The sequence below is a fragment of the Ceratina calcarata genome, unplaced genomic scaffold (genome assembly GCF_001652005.2).
Source record: "Ceratina calcarata isolate Rehan_Ccalc_2016 unplaced genomic scaffold, ASM165200v1 scaffold557.2, whole genome shotgun sequence".
Lineage (NCBI taxonomy): Eukaryota > Metazoa > Arthropoda > Insecta > Hymenoptera > Apidae > Ceratina > Ceratina calcarata.
In genome coordinates this window covers 323347-346552 of record NW_017176762.1, presented here as the reverse complement: position 1 = coordinate 346552, position 23206 = coordinate 323347, and the positions used below count along the sequence as shown (strand labels likewise).

At 44.0% G+C, this 23206-nt stretch overlaps 3 protein-coding genes across 6 annotated transcripts in view; 2 read left to right on the top strand and 1 right to left on the bottom strand.

Annotated features, from left to right (window-relative positions):
* Paics (PAICS bifunctional enzyme) overlaps positions 1–3288 on the top strand; it is a 7788-nt gene extending 4500 nt beyond the window's left edge. Inside the window, exons 4-8 of one of the 2 annotated variants that reach the window (XM_018031776.2) lie at positions 627–783; positions 1249–1572; positions 1641–2260; positions 2618–2762; positions 2848–3288. In XM_018031776.2, the coding sequence (XP_017887265.1) occupies positions 777–783; positions 1249–1572; positions 1641–2260; positions 2618–2762; positions 2848–3014 (1263 nt within the window). In that variant the 5' untranslated portion in view covers positions 627–776 and the 3' untranslated portion in view covers positions 3015–3288. Of the gene's footprint in view, positions 1–626; positions 784–815; positions 970–1248; positions 1573–1640; positions 2261–2617; positions 2763–2847 lie in introns of those variants that run through there. The other variant, XM_026817125.1, reaches the window with a different exon arrangement.
* LOC108629227 (xaa-Pro aminopeptidase 3) lies at positions 3195–5552 on the bottom strand. 3 transcript variants are annotated; one of them, XM_026817122.1, is made up of 6 exons: positions 5447–5552; positions 5112–5347; positions 4065–5009; positions 3617–3979; positions 3397–3555; positions 3195–3320 (listed from the first exon to the last, which is right to left on the bottom strand). In XM_026817122.1, exons 2-6 carry the CDS (start codon positions 5158–5160, stop codon positions 3301–3303), a joined length of 1536 nt encoding a protein of 511 aa, XP_026672923.1. In that variant the 5' UTR covers positions 5161–5347; positions 5447–5552; the 3' UTR covers positions 3195–3300. The 3 variants fall into 3 exon arrangements, with proteins under 3 accessions (XP_026672923.1, XP_026672924.1, XP_017887264.1); XM_026817123.1 differs by having other exon boundaries at positions 5112–5305; XM_018031775.2 differs by having other exon boundaries at positions 5112–5527.
* On the top strand, positions 5474–23206 carry HERC2 (E3 ubiquitin-protein ligase HERC2). The gene is made up of 12 exons (XM_018031768.2): positions 5474–6159; positions 6250–6496; positions 6574–6822; positions 6897–7097; positions 7179–19325; positions 19403–19726; positions 19789–20098; positions 20178–20899; positions 20982–21420; positions 21525–21748; positions 21831–21985; positions 22061–23206. The coding sequence occupies exons 3-12, from the start codon at positions 6630–6632 to the stop codon at positions 22292–22294; spliced, it is 14949 nt and encodes a 4982-aa protein (XP_017887257.1). The 5' UTR covers positions 5474–6159; positions 6250–6496; positions 6574–6629; the 3' UTR covers positions 22295–23206.

Genomic DNA, 23206 nt, shown 5'->3' with positions numbered 1-23206 from the left:
TGTCCGTGTCTGTCCTTTCTGTCAGCTTGAAAGAGATCCGTATGAAATGTTTCTCGACTGGTCTTAGAAGAACATACGAATAGATCCATTGACCAATGAAATCTGCTCTTTACTGGAGGGGTTAGCTTATTCAGCTATGATCGTGCTTTTAAACGATTCGACTAGTAGAAAGTTTTCATATTCTTATTATTTTGAACATAAATCCACTTGTGTTTTATGATATATTGCTATTATACCACCAAGTAGCATGCATCAAACTCGCCTGAGTAACAACTTCTTCTTCGATTAGGAATATTTTCGCAAATTAAGAAAGTATAAGACAAGAAAATATATTTCGAATGAATTATACGATAAAAGATAATTTTGCTATTATATAATGACAATAATATTGTTTAAAATAATGCTGTTGTTTTCCATAGTATTGGTTGTTTGTGCTCAACTGTTTTCTTCCGATCTCGCATAATATGTTTATTTTGCTGTTCCTACAAGATATAAAGAATCTCAACACAAACATTAATTATAATCAATGAAATTATACAATAAATTTACCAGAACTTTTCCCAAGCTCCTCATAGGTGGGAATGCACTGTTCGATCTGCTTATTGTATATAATGACCTTTTCATAGATTTACTGTCTAACCCGTATAATAGAAGATAATTTATAAATTTAAACCAATCGCTAAGGAGTTGTACTTTAAAAGTGGGGATCGTTAAAGACATTATCACACGAGAAGTTGATAAGCTAGTATTCGCAGAGTGAACTGAAATCAAGAAACATGACCGGTAAGTATCAGATTTAATTAAACTTGCTTCGAGCAAGAAGGAAGAATTTTCATTCTGTTTAAGTTCGCTTGTTTATTTATGCTCTCATGAGCAATCTCTTTTCATTTTACTTTTCGAAATCAAAACGGTATTTTCTAGTATCGTAGAATGCGCATTGAGAATTGATAATAATGATTTTTAATCAAGGTAATGGAATATCATTACAGCACTGTATTTACATACATGCAGATGTTTCCTTGTAAATAATCGATATCGATTTATGCTTGTTTTTACCTTGTATGCAATCACTCCAAGCGTTTTTGTTAAAATTAATTAGTGTGGTTATTTTTGTGATTTAAATATACGATCTGCTTTGTTTTATTTAGAATTTTGTAAGACACTTTGTCAAGCATTAGCAAACTACATATAAGTATTCAGTAATGATAAATGGAAAAGCCAATGGAAGTTTAATTTTTCTTTTAATAGAATACAAACGCGGTGCGCTCATCATTGAAGGAAAGACCAAAAAGGTCTACAATCTCCAAAATGATCCTAGCTTATGCCTCTTGGAAAGTAAGGATCGCATTACTAGTGGAGATGGTGTCAAGTCCCACGATTTGAAAGGGAAGGCTGCGATTAGTACAGCTACCACAGCAAAAGTCTTTCAGTTATTAAACGAGGCTGGGCTAAAAACTGCATTTGTCAAAGTAGTAGATGATACCACTTTTCTTGCAAGAAAATGTGAAATGGTCCCAATAGAATGGGTTACCAGACGATTAGCCACTGGTAGCTTCTTGAAAAGACATCAAGGTATAAAATAATAATTATCTTTACATTGATTGTGTAAATATTTACAGGAGTTTATTTACATATTACAGGAGTACCCGAAGGATATAGGTTTCACCCACCACTACAGGAAACGTTTTTTAAAGACGATGCCAATCATGATCCTCAGTGGTCAGAACAGCAACTTATTTCGGCCAAGTTCAAGTTAAATGGCCTTGTAATAGGGAAAGATGAGTACGATATTATGCAACGCACTACTCTTGTGGTATTTGAAGTGCTGGAAAGAGCATGGGCAACTAGAAATTGTGCTCTTATAGATATGAAAATAGAATTTGGTATAGATGTAAATGGGGAAATTATGGTAGCAGATATAATTGACAGTGACTCTTGGAGGCTTTGGCCATCGGGTGACAAGAGATTGATGAAGGATAAACAAGTGTACAGAAATTTAACTACCGTAACCGAGAAAGATTTAGATACCGTAAAACGTAATTTCGAGTGGGTGGCAAATCAACTCGACTACCTCGTTCCACCAGTTAGCAGTCTTGTTGTTATTTTGATGGGATCACCATCGGATGAGGAACATTGTAAAAAAATAGCAAACCATGCAAAGGCTCTGCGTTTGAACGTCCAACTTCGTGTATCTAGCGCTCACAAAGGGACTGAAGAAACGTTGCGCATCCTTGCAGAATATGAAGGCGATTACGAGAAGGTACATGCTTTTCTTTTTAAGAATACATCAAAATGCATAATTTTCCATAAGAGCAATTTACTTTAAGTTATACACATTTCTATTCATAATTTCATAAATTCTATTCATAAATTCAACATTTCGAGGGATTTTTTTATAAAAAAATATGTTATTTACATTCATCTGAATATAAATAATAATTGCAGCGAAAACGTTGGTTGATTCGCTGCGCGTATTGTATTAATCGAACACGTAACGGACTCTGTATCGCTCGGACGTACATCCATACGTCAGAGAACCATTTAATCGCCAAAACAATATGATAATGTTCACTGTTTGTTTCGAAGTTATCGCGAAAGTCTTGTTTGTTACTCGTAGGTGGTGCTTATAGCCGTGGCAGGGAGGAGCAACGGCTTAGGTCCAGTACTTTCTGGAAACACGTGCCTGCCTGTTATTAATTGTCCGCCTTTTAAACCAGAGAACATTTCACAAGATCTGTGGTCCTCCATCAACGTTCCCTCAGGTAATATCATTGGCCATTGCCTACGATCGTGCTTATGTTTTTGATTTTAAGAAAATTATCCGATAAATGTGATTCTGTTCCGCAGGAATTGGATGCACCACGGTCGCATATCCCGAAAGCGCAGCTCTAGCAGCCGCTCAGGTTCACGCACTGCACGATCATATGGTTTGGGCTCGTCTACGAGTGAAGCAATTGATGAATTTCATCGCTTTAAAGCAAGCCGACGCCAAATTGAAGAATCTCGTTTTATAGTTTAAAAAACAAATGTGTACAATTATCATCGTTTCACCAATTTATCCAACGTACCATATAAATACCTTGTAGTTTAGTTTAATGTCATACTGTTGTACGTGCTCAGTTAATCATTTCGTGGATAAACTGAATTGTCCCTAAATGTTCATGTTGGCCCTTATTGTGTATATCGTTTTACTCTTTCTCCTAATATTTCTTTATTGGTTACAAGTATATAACGTTCAATCATTCCCGTTCAAGCAAATTTACGAATGAAATAAATATATACAATATTTTTTGTTGATTTTTATCCATCACATGACCCAGCTGAAATAAAACAGAATGATTAATTTCTTGTAGTAGAGCGCAAATTAATTACCGCTATTGTCACGTCGATACGAACATCGACTAGCTAAATTTTCTATCTCAGAGACTTCTTTTGGACAGCTTTCTGTTAACACTGACGGATCACTTTCTGTTATTAGAATGTCGTCTTCAACGCGAACAGCTAAGCCATGAAACTCCGAAGGGGCGTATCGATTTTTACAATTGACATATATACCTACGAACAACGAAGAATGTAATTACTTTAAACGCAAAAGTTAAACTTCTTTGTATCCTACCAGGTTCTATTGTAATTATCATTCCTGGTTGAAGTCTTATGCTTCTAGAAATTTTGCCTGTGTCGTGCACATCCATTCCCAGGTAATGGCTCACGTGATGCGGGCAGTACGCATAAACTACCGAGAGTAATTCATTTCTACTTAAATGTTTAGGTATCAATCCGATTTGTTGTAATCTCTTGCCTAATAAGCAGCACATATCGTGGTACAATTGATCTAACGACGGCAGTTCTTTTAATTTATTGATTAGAATGTTTTGAATGTCCAGTACGATCTCATATAAAATTTTTTGCTCTCGCGTAAATGTTCCATTAATTGGCCAGGTTCTAGTTACATCAGAAGAGTAGCCATGGTATTCGCAACCTAAACAAGATTTGATATGAAAAGGAAACAATGGATAAAAAGACTGAAACATTTGTTTGTATCAATAACGAGTGTACTAACAAACCTGCGTCCATCAGAACCATATCTCCGTTCTGAATTATCTGATTGTTATTAATATAATGTATGATATTGGCATTGTTACCCCCAGCAACCACTGGCGGATATGCTAGGAATTCGGCTCCGTTCATTCTACATTCATAATCTACAGTTGCAAATAATTGATGTTCATTCATCTTAGGTCTAGATACCTCTATGGTCTTGGATATTGCTGCTGAGACAATCTCACAACTTTTTTTCATTAAATCTACTTCAGACTGTGACTTAATTAATCTAATCTTGTGCATTAGGCTTGTTGGAGAAACAAGTGTTTGATCACTGGTCAATTTCATTAATTCACACAGTCTTCCATGTAAATTCGGCTGTGCCACATCGATACTATCATACCAAATGGTACACTTTCTATTTTCATTGATGAAAGAAACGAAGAACTGTTCAAATTCTGTTACAGGAAGAGCTGAATCAACACCGAACATTTTAGGCGCTATGTCGATACCAGTTTTAGGGCCATCCCATAATTCTGCATGTTGATCTTGCTGCGCCATAAATAAAGTCGCTACAAAGTTTTCTTGTTTCGCTGTGATTACCAAAATACTGTCAGGTTCTTGGACACCGCTGAAATATAAGAAATCCGTGTTCTGACGGAAAATGTAAGGAATTTTGCCGGACATGTACATCTTGGATGAAGAAGGAATAATCAGAATATGAGATTTCCCTAAGTTTGCAACGGAAGCATGGGAGATAATGCTCTCCATCAATTTGTTCCGTCTCTGTTTGAATTCGCATAGTTGAACGCCAGGCACTACTTCCCCGTCTTTCATTAAATGTGGATGCGTCGTCGGTGTCGGTTGACCGCATGATTGGCAAAGAATGCTCGACGATTCCGCGGTCTGACATCGATTTACAGTATTCGTAGTTGTATCTAACGAGTGTCGCGTGTACGCTCGTTCTCCTAAAATTATTATTTATACTGTGAAGAATTCTCATTTACAGGGGAGCATGCACGAAAACGTGTAACCTATCATTTATCATCACACCTATACTTATTCCTCACCGTATTTTCTAATTTGGCAGATGAGTGTGTTCCTCAGCGAGTTGAGCATTCTGACGTATATCTCTAACAAAATTGCTTCAGATTATTCTGTAATAAATACTTAAGAAAAGCTTGTATGGACTATCACATGGTATTTTTTCTCGTCAGAAGTAAACATAAAAGTCAATTTGTGCATATGTATTGGTGAATTGTCACTGTAATGTAACGATCACAATATGTAACGACTAAGTATCCATCTGAAGAAATTGGTGAACGATGAATTTCGTGTAATTATTCAGGTGTATAAATTAATTTGGTGCTTTCAAGGTTTGGTTTTTTACATTCTTAATACATACAATCATTTGAATTCACTCCTATCTTACTCCTACTGCTCGACACTGTAATCAAATAGTCACAGCTGATCGTTCAGCCTACTAAAAAGATCGTCAGAGATTATTTTTTTAATCAATTCATACGTAAGAGAGGATGGAGAGATAGGGAATAATAAGAAAACTTATTCAGTGTTTATTATGAAAATTTCTATTGGGAAAGTTTTAACAAAGCAATTTTTGTTTGATGGTTAGACACTCATTATCATGGGTTTTTTATATTTTAAATATTCTGAATGATCGTCATTTATGAATCTCATTGTTTACGTTTTTATCTGAGCAGTTCCTTAAAATAATCAAGGTAATGTGTACAAAATCGTTGAACTGAAATCATTAGGTTCCTCCACACCGAAATCAACGATTGATTGGCAGTGAATAAAAGTTAGACAAAATAACTTTCATATTTCAGTGATTGAATACGTAAAAGCTAATTGTTTATTTAAAGACACCGATTAGTTTACACGCCTGTCGTGGATATATGCTCTGTATATTTAATTCCGTATTGTTTACTGCGACACTGCAAATTGTATGGCTCGCTTTTTTACGATCAATACTTAGCCGAAAATCGTGCGATTTTTGCGAAAATTAATAAAGTTAATTATGTCGTGATCAAATGCAATCGCGTTGTGCAAACGCCGCATTTAATAAGCCGGAAAATGACAATTTTAATCGTAATCCGTGTACGTATAGAAAGTTTGATCTTTTATCAATTATAGATGTTAACAGAAGACAAGCATAAATTCTAATAAATATTGGTTGTTTTATCCCAGGTTGAACTTGCAACCCTCCAAATACACAAGCGCATGAAAAATCAAAGATTTTACTCAATTACATCTCGCTGCTTTGATTAACCTATAGGAAGTGAATTCGACGATAATTGGGAATCATTTAAAATTGTAATATCATCGGATTCGATGTTCAATTTCGAAGTTTCAAAGTACTTGGGTTACTAAGAACGAGGTGGATATAGAACAGACATGCACAATGATGAAAGTATGACAGAATTATAAACAATATGTAAGCGTACTTAATGTAATAATGTAAGTAAAGGAAGTGACTTGAATGTTAAACTGCAGTGTCAAAATCATTTTTAGAAATATTAAAACTGAATTTGAGGTAACATAACAGTACATATAGTAACACTTGCAACATGAGTACTCAATTGGATATTATAATGAGACCAGAGGCCCGCTTGGATGCCAAATGGCTCAAAACCGATTTGAAGCGTTTGCTTTATCAGGATGGTTTAGCAGAACTTTGGAATGAGATGGTACGAGATGGAGAAATTGTAGGTTCCTTTAGTGATAGCCTAGTTAATGCAGCAGGCGTGATAGCTAGAAAAGGTATCAAGAATCATCATAAACTTAGTTAATGCATGTTTTCAGTTAATCGTATATTATTTTCCTAATTACTTCAGGTGAAAGTGGCCATTATTATTGTAATATGGGAGTGTTATCTTGTCTCTGTTGCAATGGGATTTGTGGTCCACAGACTGGATGCAACTGTGGATTATGTCAGAAACTAGATGAAGAAGAATTGGCAAGAGCAAGTGCATTAACAGAGAAAAGTGTATCGGTAGAACGTATAATGGATTCCTGGATTTGGGGTCCTCAACCATGTAATTATCATATTTTGAGTAACAAAGTTCCCACTTGTGAAACATCTTGTACCTGCTTGTAATTTTTGAAAAATCTTTCAGCCGTCACCGACTTAACATCGTGCATTAATTTATTGATCAAGGAACAAAGAAAATTGTGTTACGAAGTTGCGAATAGTACGTTGTCTGCAACACGATTGAGACAACGTTTGGTAGTGGCGCGACGATATTTCACGGCTCTTTCTCGGCATAAACCGCAAGAGTCTAAAGACACTCCCGCAGCATCGAAGCCTATTACCAAATTACAGAAAGTTGTGAGACCGAACGAGAAAGCAACGTTAGGTTTAGCACGAGTGGGATCTCGCGCGGCGTTAAATTTTTCATTCGCATACTTAAGACGAGCTTGGAGGTCCGGAGAAGACATAGAATTTTGCAGTGAACTCCTGTCGGAATCGTTGGAGGCCCTACAATCATTGCCTGAAGCTACGCTCTTCGAGGAAACCAATGTTTCTCAAGTTTGGTTGGAAGTAGTGGAACGATCAGCGAAATTTTTAAGACAAGTCGTTACAGGGGATATAGTCAGTGGAAAATCGTCGTGTCCAATCCCACTAACCGATCAGCATACGGCTCTTTGTTTGTTGCTCGAATTGGTGACGCAAAGGGCTACGTTATCGAGTTTATTGGATTCCGTTTGCCTGTTACTTCACTTGAGCGGCAAGCATAAGCATCAAGATAATCGAGTGATGCCCCCAGGAAGCACAGCGCCATTGGTACCGTTACTGCGTCGGTTGAACATGATACCAACGTCTAAATCAAGATGGAAAGACGCGAACGTTTTGCCGGGTCCTTGCGAGGTTTTACTAAAATATTTAAGGCTTCCCGAAGACGATACCACGTCCGTGGATTTACGAAAAGCAGCGGTGATAATAATGTGCAATCTGAGCAGATTGGCCGCTCCTCTTTTGCCGCCGATAATTACCGATAGGATCCAAAAGAACCATAGTCAGACAGTCCAAGAAGTTTTAGCCTGGGGCAGCTTGAAATTTGGCAATGGAACCTCTCCATTTTATTGCGATGCAGTCGCGGAGCTCGGTGTTAAACAACTTTGTTGCGCTGAAAGGGCTCTGATGATTCTCTCAAATAATGGAAATGTTTATATGATGTATTATGGATCTGAAACGCAATATCCGCAGAGGGTGTATGGTTTCTTGGAAAAACCAGTTACTATGATCGCTGCACATCCAGATGGAACACACTATTTAGCTCTGACGCAAGATAATTCTGTTTATTCTTGGGGTAACGGCGATGGTGGTCGCTTAGGTCACGGGGACAGAACTTGGTACGACGAGCCGAAACTAATCGAGGCCCTGGTCGAGAAGAATATCACATTCATAGCCTGCGGAAGCACCTATTCTGCGGCTCTTAGCTCGAACGGTGAACTGTATACTTGGGGAAGAGGAAATTACGGAAGGTTGGGTCACGGGAATTCGGATAACGTGACAGTACCGACGTTAGTGTCAGCTTTGAACGGACACATGGTCGTTCACGTGGCATGCGGCAGTGGAGATTCTCAGACCTTATGCGTGACAGCTTCCGGTATCGTATTCTCCTGGGGCGATGGTAACTATGGAAAACTCGGCAGGGGCGGTTGGGATGGATCAAAGACGCCAAAGATCGTTAATAAATTGTTAGACATAAATGTAGCAAAGGTGTATTGCGGTGGTCAGTTCTCGGCAGCATTAACGGCGTATGGTGAAGTTTACACCTGGGGAAAGGGCGAAGCCTACCGACTGGGACACGGAAACGAGGAACAAGTGAGATATCCGAAAGTGATCGAAGCACTGAAAATGAAAAAAGTGAAAGAACTATGCGTGGGAAGCTTACACGTGCTTGCGTTGACCGAAGATCAGCTGGTATATGGTTGGGGTAGAAACGATTACGGTCAAATCGATCCAGCGTTGTGTACTGTCGTCTCAGAGCCGACGCTTTGTCCAACGCTGTCTGGCAAAAATGTGATTGGTTTGGCTTGCGGACTGATGCAAAGTTTTGCTTGGTGCACGTCCGCCTGGTCGGTTGCAAACCGGGTGGCTTTCGTCGTAGATGTGTGCGAGGAAACTTTCCGACTATTGGATACGTTGCTAAGCAAAACGTGCGAAGGATTGCCAGGCACGCGACCACCTACTCAAGATCGAGAGTGTCTGGCAGTTGCTGCATTAAATTTAATTCGATTACAGTTGCACACCATGATAACGCACAACATCGACAGCAAATCGGTCGGACTGGCCGGTACCCCATTGTTGAACTCTTTGAAGCAGCGTTGCGTTGCGCTAGCGAGTAGTCCAGGGATCCTAGCGACCATTCAAGAAGCGGCTCAAGCTGTTTTACAAACCGGCTGGAGCATTTTGTTACCCACTGCGAATGAACGTGCGAAAACCTTGTCGAATTTTCTATCGAAAGCAACGTGCGCCAATCTCGAGCAAATAAATACCAGCAATGGCCAGCAGTTTATGGCAGACTTGTTAGTTTCCAGTTTGATGGCGGACGGCGGTCTCGAGTTGGCATTGAAAACTGCGGTGAACGCGGAGACGAGTGAGCTAGCCGACGGGAAAGAGTTTCTTGCGAGCAGCAAGTCGACAGATACGAAACAGGCAAAGGAGTTGAACTCGGAGAAGAACAACACGAGCATATCTTTGCTTCAATTAGTGAAACAATTGATTAGAAACGGTACCTATATTACACATTCGAAATTACTGGCTGTGCAACAAATGACCCATAATTATGAAGAATCGCAAAGGAATGACAACTCTCCTAGTTTGAACCTCTTGTTGAAATTTCAACGATTGCTGATCGCACAAATGTACGAATGTATCCAGGACGTTGGAACGAAGAGCCGTCGCGATCAAGAGATGCTGGGCGCAGAGTCGCTGTTGAATAAATATGTTGCTCAGATCTGTGTTCACGTGACCGATATAATGGCATTTGCAGCCGAACTGGCTAATGCCAGTGTTAAACAGTTCGTTTTCGTCAGCACAGTTCTGCGAGCCGATATTGTAACCGTTTTGTTGCCTGAACTGATCACCTGTCTCATCTTGCTACAACTCGATTATCCCTTGCTGTTGCTCAACATGAATTGGATGGAGATAATGACACCGATACTGGATGCTCTCGACCGTTTTAATAAGTTGATACCTACGATAGAGAAAAACGAGACGGATGATTTATCCTGGCCGGGTATCATAGCTCCGCAGCATGGTAACAAGGTATCGATGTCCGACGAGCCATCGGTTATCCGCTGGGCTGACTTAGAGAACCATAATCGCGACGGTGGACTTTGGGTCGTGGTGAACAAAAACGTGTACGACGTTCAGGACTTACGATTCGATGGAAGATCGAATTCCCTGGAAACTCTTCAGAGAGTTGTTGGGGTCGATACTTCATCTCGTTGCCAGCTACCTCAGTCTATGATGGACTCATATTTCGTGGGCCATTATTGTCAATCAGAACCAGAAAATACTGAGATCACAATCGATGTCACAGACGTCTGTTCCTGTTTGTTGGATACGGAGAGAGCTTTGGGTTTTCTTTTGGGACTTCACAGTCATAGGATGCGACAGAGCTTGCCGCTGCAGACAGCCGAAGAGGAAGCTGGTCGTTGGTTGAACGCCAATTTTCTTAGAGGTGGATTGCAGGTGTTGCAGCCACCGAATCCCTATGAGGAGGAGAAAGGAGAGGCGAGAAGCAACACTTCAACTGCTGCGAACTCACCTACGGAACCTCCGCTTCCTGTGCGCACCAAAAACGAGCCGCAGAAGGAACGACGAGAGGATGACCGAGTCACGGCGTTCGTTCACGCCCTGGTCGAGACGCACAAGACCGACGCTCAAGTTCACTCCTTCTTGACGATTGTCGATAAATATTCGAAAGCTAACAACCTTTTGGCGCACACAGAGTTCTCAGGCGATCATCCGGTGGAGGAAGTCAGTCGATTGCTAATGGCAGTTGTTGTGAAGCACCTCGCTCTGGGCCACCAGGTGATCAACTTGATCGATCAACAGGAAACGGGAACAGAGATCGGCTCGAAGCTCACGAAGCAACTAGCCGAAATGGTGAGAACTATTCATCAAACCAAATGGAATTTGATTAGGATTAGACAACAACAAAACAGAAGTTACAAGGAAGTATGCGCACCCGCACAGGAAAAGTGTAGATTTCTCCTGCACGAGGTAAGGTCTGCGACCAGTTATGAAATCAAGGGGTTGCAGGATCTCAAGTTGTTGCATACTGTTGGTAAATTGCGGAAGACCGTCGAGATGATGATCAGGGACTTTCGAAAGAACAAAAAGTCGCCGGGTAAACCAGAGGATATCGTGAATGCTTCAATTCAGAGCGCGAAGATGAAGAACAAATCTGATGAAGATACGATTACGACGACGACGACTACGACACCGATAATGTCGACTGTAATAACAACAACCTCAACTCCGTTGTCAACGCCAACCTCGGCGACAGTGATGACGATGGCGTCGATAAAAATACCGACTCCGGCTTCTACTCCGATAGCAACGCCAACGGCGACGTCGGCGCCGACACCCTTGTCGACGTGTACCCCGTCCCCGATGCCAACACAGAAGGAAGCGAACAGACAGCCGCCGCCTTCTCCAAAGCTGGAAAATCAAACGGGAACAAGAAAAGCGTTTGCTAAGATCACCGAGAAGATGAAACAAAAGAGTTTGAATATCGATTCGAGCGAGCTGATGGCGAACATTATAAATTTCGTGATTACCGAGGACGGAGCAGACGTCGAGACATTGCGCCGTGCTATGTACTGTCAGATGCAACGAGCTAAGTTACGCGAACAGGGAATTTTGATGATGCAGCAGTTGTTGAAGAAGGATTATCTATTGACGTCGGTGAAGTATTCGCTATTGAATGGATGGTTGGGTCTTTCCCATGAGAATAAATCACTCAGCGATGGAATAATGCATTGCCTAGAGAACATCGAGTCGATAACGCCTTATCAAAAGTCGCGGATTATCCTGGCCGAAGCGGAGGTGAGCTCCTGGGCTGTACATGCTTTGCGAGCGTACATCGTGCAAGCGGAATTACCAAGCAAGCCGAAGGTCAATGATAAGAGCAGCTTGAACCAGGGAACTTATACTTGGCTGAGAAAATTGCCCAGAGCCAGATTTCTGTTAACGATCTTGGGCATGCTGACAAATTATCAGCACGCAAACGAGATTGGATTGCTAATTAATTCTGGTACACTGTCGAGTATCCTAACACTACTCAGACAGATCGGACCATCTTCATCACCGGATGCGGACGCAACAGGCAAGCCGAGAGACTCGCTGGTGATATACGAGGATAGCTTAGACAAGAACAAACCACCGAGCGTCCAACTAACTGGCAAAGAGTTAGCACCTCTGATGAAGATCGGCACAAGAGTGGTCCGTGGCGTGGACTGGAAGTGGGGCGATCAGGACGGACCTCCGCCTGGCGAAGGTAGCGTGATCGGTGAACTGGGCGACGACGGCTGGATCCGTGTGCAATGGGACACCGGTGCTACCAACTCGTATCGCATGGGCAAGGAAGGGAAGTATGATTTGAAGCTAGCTGAGCCTCCGACGCCGCCGGAAACAGATAGTGATATCGACTCGCCGCAAGATTTAGCTAAAATCGACAAGGACGTCGCAGATGTACATCCAACGACCTGCCTGAAGTCTGCCTCTGTGACCACGTTACGCGTTCTTCTGCTGTGCTGCGGTATCGAAGCGGACCGGGTAGCTCCGTCTGCTATAAAAGTGCTCGCTTCCATTTTACGCGGTATCATATCTTCTGCTTACAAGCCCGACTCGAGTACGCAATCGCAACTCGCCAGAGAACATCATGAAATCTGGGCGACCCTCGGTACGCTGAGAGCGATCGCTAAGTCCACGGAGCTCTGTAAAGCCCTGAGCACAAAGCCGTGGATCGATTTCCTTCTGAGCATAATAGCCATGCAGGGAAATCCGGACCTGGAGAAACAGATAATGGCAGTGCGTCTGTTAGCCGCCGTTCTACCTTCTTGGTCAGCCGACAGTTCCGAGCAGATGCCACTACTAGAAAAGATCTTTCGTATACTGGGTCACATCGCGCTTACCTGCGATCTGGGAATAACGTCGGAGCTGTACTCCAACAAATGTCGTGTGTCTTTGACTGCCTCTCACAGTTCTACTGTAGCCGAGGAGCTCGTCTCGTTGGTCAGATATCTGCATTCCCTGTCGAAGTGGAACGCGACCGTGAATACATTTCTGACCTCGAAATTATCATTAGCCTCTGACCTCTTGAGCGACGGTCCTTTGTTCCACATACAGGTGAATGAGAATGGCGGAGAGAACAGCGTGAATATTCAAGACACAGTGATGGCGGCTCTCATTGTCGTCGGTGGCCTCGACGACAGACCGAGAATTGGAGGAACCGTAGAGATCGACGGGCAGCTCGCCACTACATGCAGATTTACTAAGCACTCAAAAGTTCTTGTGCACGTACACGAAAGTAATAACGATGAGGCGCGAAAGAAGGTTTCGTTTTTCGAAATGAAACGGGTAGGCGAGAAGTTCCGTTTGGACCGAATGCCCATTCCAGACTGTTTCGTTCCCGTTTGGGCCAATTTGTTGCTCGGTCACCGTGGAATGGACAAGAGGCCAAATGGCATGCCGGTGATAGCTGGTTCGGTAAACGCAACCATTTTGCGGAACCAGCAGCAACAACTCGCCGCGTTAAATGCCGGAAAGACCATGTTGGATCATCAGACCAAGCTGAGAAAAGTGTTGAAGTACCCGATCAACAATAAGAGGTGCGCCACCAGTAGCAGCAGTAGCAGCAGCAGCAACAATCATAACAACAACGACAATGATGGTCAAATGGATGAGGAAGAAAGCTTCGAGGTCGACAGTCGACGACGCGATGAGGACGACGTGAAACGCAGTATGGATCATGAGGAAGATGATAACAATGATGACAACGGTGGAATGGAAGACGAAGTTGAAGTGGAAGAGGAAGGAGAAGAGGATGGCGACGAGGACAACGATGAAGACGATCAGGATGATAACGTCGTCAAGCTGAATATTAAGAATAATAGTAACAGCAGTAGCCGCATCGAGAAGACGGAGAATCGTGGCGCCGGTGATAGCGTGAATCGGGAGATCGATAGCGAAGATAGCAACGAAGGTAGAAACAATTTTCGTGCAAGACGGACGACTCTGTTCCAGGAGATGCTCATAAGAGCTACAAGACCGCAACCGTTGAAGCCTATATTTAAGCGAAGAGAATTGGAAGAAGCAGCCCTAGCCGTTTCACAGTATTTGGCCTCTGAATTGAGGCACTCGCCGATTCAAGGAGCGGTATCGTCGATAGTGAGGGCAACGACATCGGGGATAATCGGGGTAGTAGCATCAGCAACGAGTCAGTTTTCAGAACCCGAGTCACCTGCATCAGATTGTTCTCTGGTATCTCTAACTTCAAGCCAGAAGAAGCATTGCAGAAGCAGCGGTCGGAAGAGTCCTCTGATTATGAGCCCCGTCGTTGCGCAGCTCACAGAGATGGGTTTCCCGAGGAAGAGCGTCGAGTTCGCGATCAAGAACCTCAGCACAGGAGCAGGATGCATAACAGCAGAGAGCGTAGTCGCTTGGCTGCTCGAGAATCCTGATGACTGCGACAGTGATACCCTCTCGAGTGTGATGTCGGACCCCGAAGATTCTACCAGCGAAAATATAGACGATTCCCCATCCACGCACGATCCCGCCGTTTCTTCTTCGATAGCTCCCCCGAATTACATGAAGCGAACAGATTTCCTCTCCGTCGATGAATATGCGATCTATGTAAGGGACAACTTGACCGTGGGGATGTTGGTGCGATGCTGCAAGTGTTACGAGGAAGTGGAATATGGCGACGTTGGTCAGGTGATTAAGATCGACTCGGAAGGTTTACACGATTTGAACGTTCAAGTAGCATGGCAACAAAAGGGTGGTAACTACTGGGTACGGTTTATCCACATTGAACTTTTGGGACATCCGCCGACGATACCAGGTCCGGCCACCCTTAAGATCGGTGACAAAGTGAGGGTAAAGGCGTCGATTACCGTACCCAAGTACAAGTGGGGCTCGGTGAACCATCAGAGCGTCGGTGTAGTCACAGGTATAATAAATAATGGGAAGGACGTGTCGGTAGACTTCCCGCAGCAAAGCGGCTGGACCGGCTGTGCGATAGAAATGGAGCGGGTTCCATCGTGTCATCACTCCGTCTCATGCAATTCCTGTCATCTCCTGCCGATATCCGGTCCTCGATTCAAGTGCAAGTATTGCGACAGCTACAATCTCTGCGAGAATTGTTTCTACACGAAACGCTGCCATCGCCACGGTTTCAACCGGATTGTGGAACCAGGTTCGGCGGCGGTGTACGCTGGAAAACCGGGCAGATATCACAGACAGGATTATACTGAGTCGTCCTTGATCGACGACTGGCCTAAATGCATACGGACGTTGAGTGTCTCGTCGCGGGAGAGCTGGGCAACGCGGTTGGTCGATGGTTCGGGACTCTACTGGCAGAGCTGCGGTTCCCGAGGAAAGCATTGGATTCGCATCGAGATGATGCCCGGTATTCTGGTACACTCGTTGAAGATAATTGTGAATCCGCAGGACAGCAGTTATATGCCGTCCTTGATCGCAGTGAACGTCGGTGAATCGTTCAACAGTTTGGTAGAACTAACGACGATTAGAGATATCAGCGTCAGACATACCGACACGAGCGTCCTACTACTCCAGGATGTCAAGGAATATTATCCGTGTATCGAGATAGCAATAAAACAATGCCGGAACGGTGGCATAGACTGTAGGATTCGTGGCCTTCAGATAGTCGGTAAAAGAAAAATGTTTGAGAATCAACTAACTACGTCCGTTTCGTTCCTCGCCTCGGACTGGGAAATCGTGCAGGAACAGATGAGCTCGCAGCGCGGTTCCGAGCCACCGGCGCAGCACCACTCGGCCGTCTATGTCTGGGGATTGAACGATAAGGATCAGCTCGGAGGCTTGAACGGGTCGAAGATCAAGTTACCTGTTTACAGCGAAGTCCTCTCGAAGTTAAAACCCATTCACATCGCCGGCGGTAGCAAGACTCTCTTTGTGGTCAGTCAAGAAGGGAAACTATACGCTTGCGGAGAAGGTACCAACGGTAGACTCGGCCTTGGTGACGACAGTAACATATGCGAGCCGAAACCCATTCCGTTCCTCAGCCAGTACGTTCTCAAGAAAGTAGCTGTGCATTCAGGTGGAAAGCACGCGTTAGCTCTTACTCAAGACGGGAAGGTGTTCTCCTGGGGTGAAGGCGAAGACGGAAAACTCGGGCACGGTAACACCATGTCTCTGGACAAACCGAGGCTGATCGAGGCCTTCAAGTCGAAAAGGATCAGAGATATCGGGTGCGGATCGGGGCACTCTGCTGCGATAACTAGCAGTGGAGAGTTGTACACTTGGGGCCTGGGCGAGTATGGAAGATTGGGCCATGGTGACACTGCAACGCAAATGAAACCGAAATTAGTTCAAGCTCTAGTCGGTCAGCGCGTGATCCAAGTCGCCTGCGGCAGCAGAGACGCACAGACCATGGCGCTGACTGCTGACGGTTCGGTTTACTCCTGGGGCGACGGCGATTTCGGCAAGCTAGGCCGCGGAGGCAGTGATGGGTGTTATACGCCTTTACTGGTTGATCGACTGAACGGTCTGGGTGTCGTACAGATCGAGTGTGGAGCTCAGTTCTCTCTCGCGTTGACCAAGTACGGCGAGGTTTGGACCTGGGGTAAGGGCGACTACTTCCGTCTCGGCCACGGTCATGACCATCACGTCCGTAAACCGACGCTAGTCGAAGGATTACGTGGAAAGAAGGTGATACATGTAGCCGTAGGTGCTCTTCATTGCCTGGCGGTAGGCGACACCGGACAAGTGTACGCCTGGGGAGACAACGATCACGGCCAACAGGGAAATGGATCGACGATTGTTAATAAGAAACCATCGTTGGTGCACGAGTTAGACGATCCACGAGTGAATCGAGTGTCTTGTGGCTCCAGCCACAGCATCGCCTGGGTGTTGACCGATCAGCCAGCAAACAATAATCAGGAGCCAGTTACCTTCCCAACTACAAAGGATCCACTCGGTCAGACATCTTTAAAATTTAATATCGGAGCTAGCATCGTTTCTGCAATCACATCTTCTACGGAAACGGATCAAGCTTATAGAATGTCTACTATTCTCTCGACGCCTGTTAATTCCGTGGATGCAATCAGCACCGGCGACGCGATCTCCAATAACTTTAATACATCCGGTAACAGACTTTCCTTGTCCAGCATAATCCTGTCGTTAGAGAGCAACGTCGCGAAACAGCAAGCATTGCAGCACGTGATAAACGCGCTTCGTATAATACAAGCGCGTATCGCGGTGGTTACTGCACTGCAAAGTCATTCGACTATGTCAAAATCATCTGCGGCTACTGTCATTGGAGGCATCGGAGCTGGAGTTGGAACTGGTACCAACAACGTGCCCGAAATAGCATTGCCAGAGGCAGCGGTGACCGGAGGACACGGAGGTGGACACAATCACGTCTACCAAAACGTGGGAGATAGTGCTCAAGGCGGTGGCGAAGCACCAGCAGAACTGGTTAATCTGAACAGTAGTCCACGAACTAGCCCCGAGTCGGAGGATTACCCTTTGGCAGTAGTTTTTCCATCGATGTCTAGTTCGGCAAGTTTGTCTTCTCGTGCTTCAAAAATGTCGAGCAGTGCGATGAGCGTGATAGCAGCTACTCTCACATCGAACGCACAGATCGTCGGCGACGGAGTCACCGCGGATCCGAATCTGGACGATTTCACGTGTACTTTAACGGAGGAGGATGCCAGGATGCTGGTTGACCTTCTGAAGCTCGCGGTCGCTAATCGCGTGTGCAAAGGAGCCAAGGAGACAATATCTTCTGTGCTGATAGCATTAGCGAAATCGAATCGTTCTATTCGCAGTATGGTATTGGAACTGTGTATCACAGAATTAGAAGACACGGTAGCAAATTCGAACAACAGGACTAACATGCCGCAGCCAGTAGTACAGGAAAGTCCGCATCCGTATATAGACGGCACTACGCTAACTGGGCATGTGAAGATACCTGGGGCAGAAACTCTCAGGATCGAGTTTGATCGGCGATGTTCGACGGAGAAACGCCACGATCCGCTGACTATCATGGATGGAAGTAATCGAGTTCTCGCGGTGAAATCGGGACGGGAATGGAGCGAATGGGCTGCTGAGATCCGGATCCCGGGTGACGAACTACGATGGCGATTTTCCTCGGATGGATCCGTGAACGGCTGGGGATGGCGATTCACCGTCTACCCGGTACTCGCGAGCCTCGCACCGCACGAGCTCGTCTCGGACAGGGTGGTTCTGTCTCAACCAGCTATAGCTCTCGCCGAATGCCTCCTCGACAACGCTTTGATCACTTTGGACAGAAACGTGGCTACACGATTGGCTGCCACGTTGGCTCAGTGCAGTCAGCTGAGCGTGTTGTCGGCTCAGCAGCGGATGTGGGCATTAAAGAAGCTGCAAGTGGTTTATACCAGCGGACCCGGCGTACGCCCTGAAGTCGCTCTCTCCTCATTCCTCGGCTCATTGCCTCAGGCATTACTTAAACAGTACACCTACGAAGATCCATTGGTTCGCGGTGGGAAACAACTGATGCACAGTGATTTCTTTAAAGTTTTAGTAGCGTTGGCTTGTGACCTGGAATTGGACGGGATGCAATGTTGTTCAGAGATTCACAAGTGGTCTTGGTTCAGAAGATACTGCCTATCCGCTCGCGTAGCCAAGTCTCTGGTTAATCGAACGTCTCTACCTAGAGCGTTTTGTTTAGAAGTGCAGAAACGAATCAATGAGATGATGTCGGACGGCGAAGCGAACAGCAACAATCACGAGAGTCACGAGCTATTTAAGCAGGAGCACGACGAACAGCTGCTGCAGTGGTTGAATCGCAGGCCAGAGGATTGGACGCTGCCGTGGGACGGTTCCGGCGCGATTTACGGCTGGGGTCACAATCATCGTGGCCAACTAGGCGGCCTCGAAGGCGGAAAGGTGAAGCTACCCGTCCTATGCGAGAGCCTGTCCGCGCTTCGGCCAATTCAACTTACCGGTGGCGAGCAGACTTTGTTCGCGGTCACGGCCGATGGAAAGGTTTACGCCACCGGTAAATCACTTATTCCTTTTCATTCTTCCTCTCTCTAATAGTGCTGTCCTATCTTTTATTATTAATATTCCGTGCAGGTTACGGTGCTCTCGGACGCCTAGGGATCGGAGGAACGGATTCTGTTATGGTACCTACTCTCTTAGAATCAATTCAGCATGTATTCGTGAAGAAGGTGGCTGTAAATTCCGGAGGGAAACATTGTCTCGCGTTGAGTTCCGAGGGACACGTTTACTCCTGGGGCGAGGGCGACGACGGAAAGTTGGGTCACGGAAACAGATTGTCGTACGATCGGCCAAAACTAATCGAAGAATTGTTAGGAACCGAGGTCGTTGACATTGCCTGCGGTGGTCATCATAGTGCGGCAATCACGAGCGCTGGTTGGCTTTATACTTGGGGAAAGGGTAAGGAAAACGTGTTTGTGTATTCTGTCGGTGAAGAGAATTAAAAGTTTCGTTTACTTCAGGTCGGTACGGACGCTTGGGTCACGGAGACAGCGAGGATCGATTGTCACCAAAACTGGTAGAAGCTTTGCAAGATTATAAAGTAATCGACGTTGCATGTGGAAGCGGTGACGCACAAACTCTTTGCGTTACCGATGACGATAACGTTTGGAGTTGGGGCGACGGCGATTATGGGAAGCTAGGTAGAGGAGGCAGCGACGGCTGCAAGATTCCAATGAAGATCGAGTCCCTCAAAGGTCTCGGTGTCGTTAAGGTCGAGTGCGGCAGTCAATTTTCAGTAGCTCTGACCAGATCGGGAGCAATTTATACATGGTAAGTATTCGAGTGATCACTCCTTACTTATAATAAAATAAAGCTAGCACTTCTTATCATTCTCTTTAATTTTCTAAAGGGGTAAAGGGGACTACCATCGTTTGGGTCATGGGACGGATGATCACGTTCGAAGACCGCGCAAAGTGGCGGCTCTTCAAGGGAAGAAGATCATCTCTATAGCGACTGGTTCGTTACACTGCGTGGCCTGTTCCGATAAGGGAGAAGTCTTCACTTGGGGAGACAATGACGAAGGCCAGTTAGGCGACGGCACGACTGGTGCTAGCGAGAGACCGAAGTTGGTTCACGCGTTGCAGGGTAAAAAGATTACTCGGGTCGCTTGCGGTAGCGCGCATACTTTGGCATGGAGCACGATGAAGGCGACACAGAGTAGAATGCCGGCCACTACTCCAATGGAGTACGATCTAGTCAAGGATCTTCCTTTCCCTGTACTGCACAACCGATTGGTACTTCTTCACCACTTTGCCGAATTACTCTGTCCCTGTTTACCGATGTTTCCAATCACCGGTCCTATTAGCTTGAGCAAACTGGCTCCGATATTAGTGTATACGATTAAAGAAGCGACATTCCGTAAAGTGGTTCAAGCGACGATGGTCAGGGATCGGCAGCACGGCCCAGTGATAGAATTGAATCGAATACAAGTAAAGAGAGCGAGAAGTAAGGGTGGCTTGGCTGGTCCGGATGGTATTAAATCTGTTTTCGGACAAATGGTCTCGAAGTTATCTTTGCTTACGCAGGATGTCCTGTTCTTCCCTCATAGAGTTTGGAAAGTGAAATTCATAGGTATAGTATATTTGTAGCTTATAAAGGTTTAAAAATTAAGTGAATAGGAATTCATAAAATAAAAATCGATTTGATTTAACAGGGGAAAGTGTGGATGATTGCGGAGGCGGGTATAGCGAGAGTATAGCAGAAATGTGTGACGAATTACAAAATGGTTCCTTGCCTTTACTTATACCGACACCAAATGGTCGAGACGACAGCGGCACTAACAGAGATTGTTTCTTACTAAATCCAACGGCTGATTCATCGTTGCACATGAATATGTTCCGGTTTCTCGGGATTCTAATGGGTATAGCGATCAGAACCGGGAGTCCGCTGAGCTTGAATTTAGCGGAACCTGTGTGGAAACAACTCGCCGGTATGCCTTTGACGCCTGCAGATTTGACCGAAGTCGATCGGGACTATGTTCCTGGTTTACTGTGTATCCGAGATATGGACCCTGACGAAAAAGTGTTTCAAACTCTTGAAATGCCATTTTCCACACCATCAGCTGCAGGACACGATATACCGTTATCTAGCAGGTAGTTTTTCTTCACCGGTTTCTTCACCGATCGAACTATGAATGTCAAAATTAATCGTGGCTTACGACTTTTTGTGCACGATGGTAATTAATTGTTCCCTTTAGATACCGAAAGATCACACCAGAAAATAAACACGAGTACGTCCAGCTAGCATTGAACTATAGATTACACGAATTCGACGCTCAAGTAACTGCCGTTCGCGAGGGAATGTCGAAAGTTATCCCTGTACCATTTTTGGCACTGTTCAGCGGCCCAGAATTAGAAACGATGGTGTGCGGTAGTCCGGATATACCGCTTACCTTACTCAAATCCGTTGCAACTTACAAAGGTAAACTCACAAATAATGTTTCATTGTAATCTTGATATCTATAATTTTCTTCGAAATTCTCGTAATGCATTTACTTCGTTAGGTATACAAGCGACCGCTCCATTGATCCAATGGTTCTGGGAAGTAATGGAAGAATTCTCAAACCAAGAGAGATCATTGTTTTTACGATTCGTTTGGGGTAGAACACGTTTACCACGAACGATCGCCGACTTTAGGGGAAGAGATTTTGTCTTGCAGGTGACAGATGGTTTTTATCTTGTTACAAAATATTTTATAATTATTTCCTTCATAATTTTTGTCTGGATTACTCAGGTAATGGACAAGTACAACCCACCGGATCATTTTCTTCCCGAGAGTTACACGTGCTTTTTCCTTTTGAAAATGCCGAGGTATTCTTGTAAGCCAGTGTTACGTCAAAAGTTGAAATACGCGATACACTTTTGCAAAAGTATTGACACCGACGAGTACGCGCGAGTACAAGCTGCGACCAATTCGGACACGGAAGAAACGGACAGTCTCGCTAGCGAAGAGTATATATCGCTTTAGTCGGAGTTCCGTGGTTCATTTTCTACATTCAATTTACTCGAATCCACGAATCAGTAAAGTTAGTCGCTGATCGATGTAATATGTATTAATTTGCGTATACCAAAGGTAGGTGATATGATTTCTTTTTGCATTCGTTTTCATTAAATGTAACTCGATCGAGTGTAATAGGTTTTCTTCTTTTTCCTTGTAAATCTGTGTCATTTGGAACTAAGCTTAAAAATCGTACATTTTCATACTCTCGCATTGAAAAGGAAAAAATTTGTAAATTCGTGTACTACGCAAATATTGATTACAAGTTTCATCACGTTACTACTGATAATCGTTCTATTTATAAGAATATACTTTTATTTTTCATTGCACAAAATCTTGAGAAATCGAAAATTAGCAAATATGAATTCCATTTTGTTTTAAAATGCGTATATCTCTATATATTTTTATGCTATTCGAAAGAAAAACAACATATATAGTGCACGTACGAATAATGTACGAGTATGAGTTCGTATTAAATGTAAGCAGATGAAATTTAATACCACTACAAAATACGCTACAAAAGATCAAATACATTTCATTTATTTCGATAAGGGTATACACAAGTTATAATATGTACTACATATACTTATCAAACTTATTAGCATCAATTATGTTTATTACTACACGTAAGTTGTTACGTCGTGCACCCTTTTGCGCGCTCACAACAATTTCTTGTTTCATTTCGTTATTTATTTAATTTATATTTTATACTTAATGTTTATATAATGCGAAGGCTGTGTATGTATTTATGTATATAGTTTACGTGTGTGCGCGCAATAACGACATCCGAATGACACAGTTATGTCCATGTATATTATCATTCGCCACATTTATAATTGCATATATGAAAAGAAGTAAATAAAACAAAAATATTACACGAAC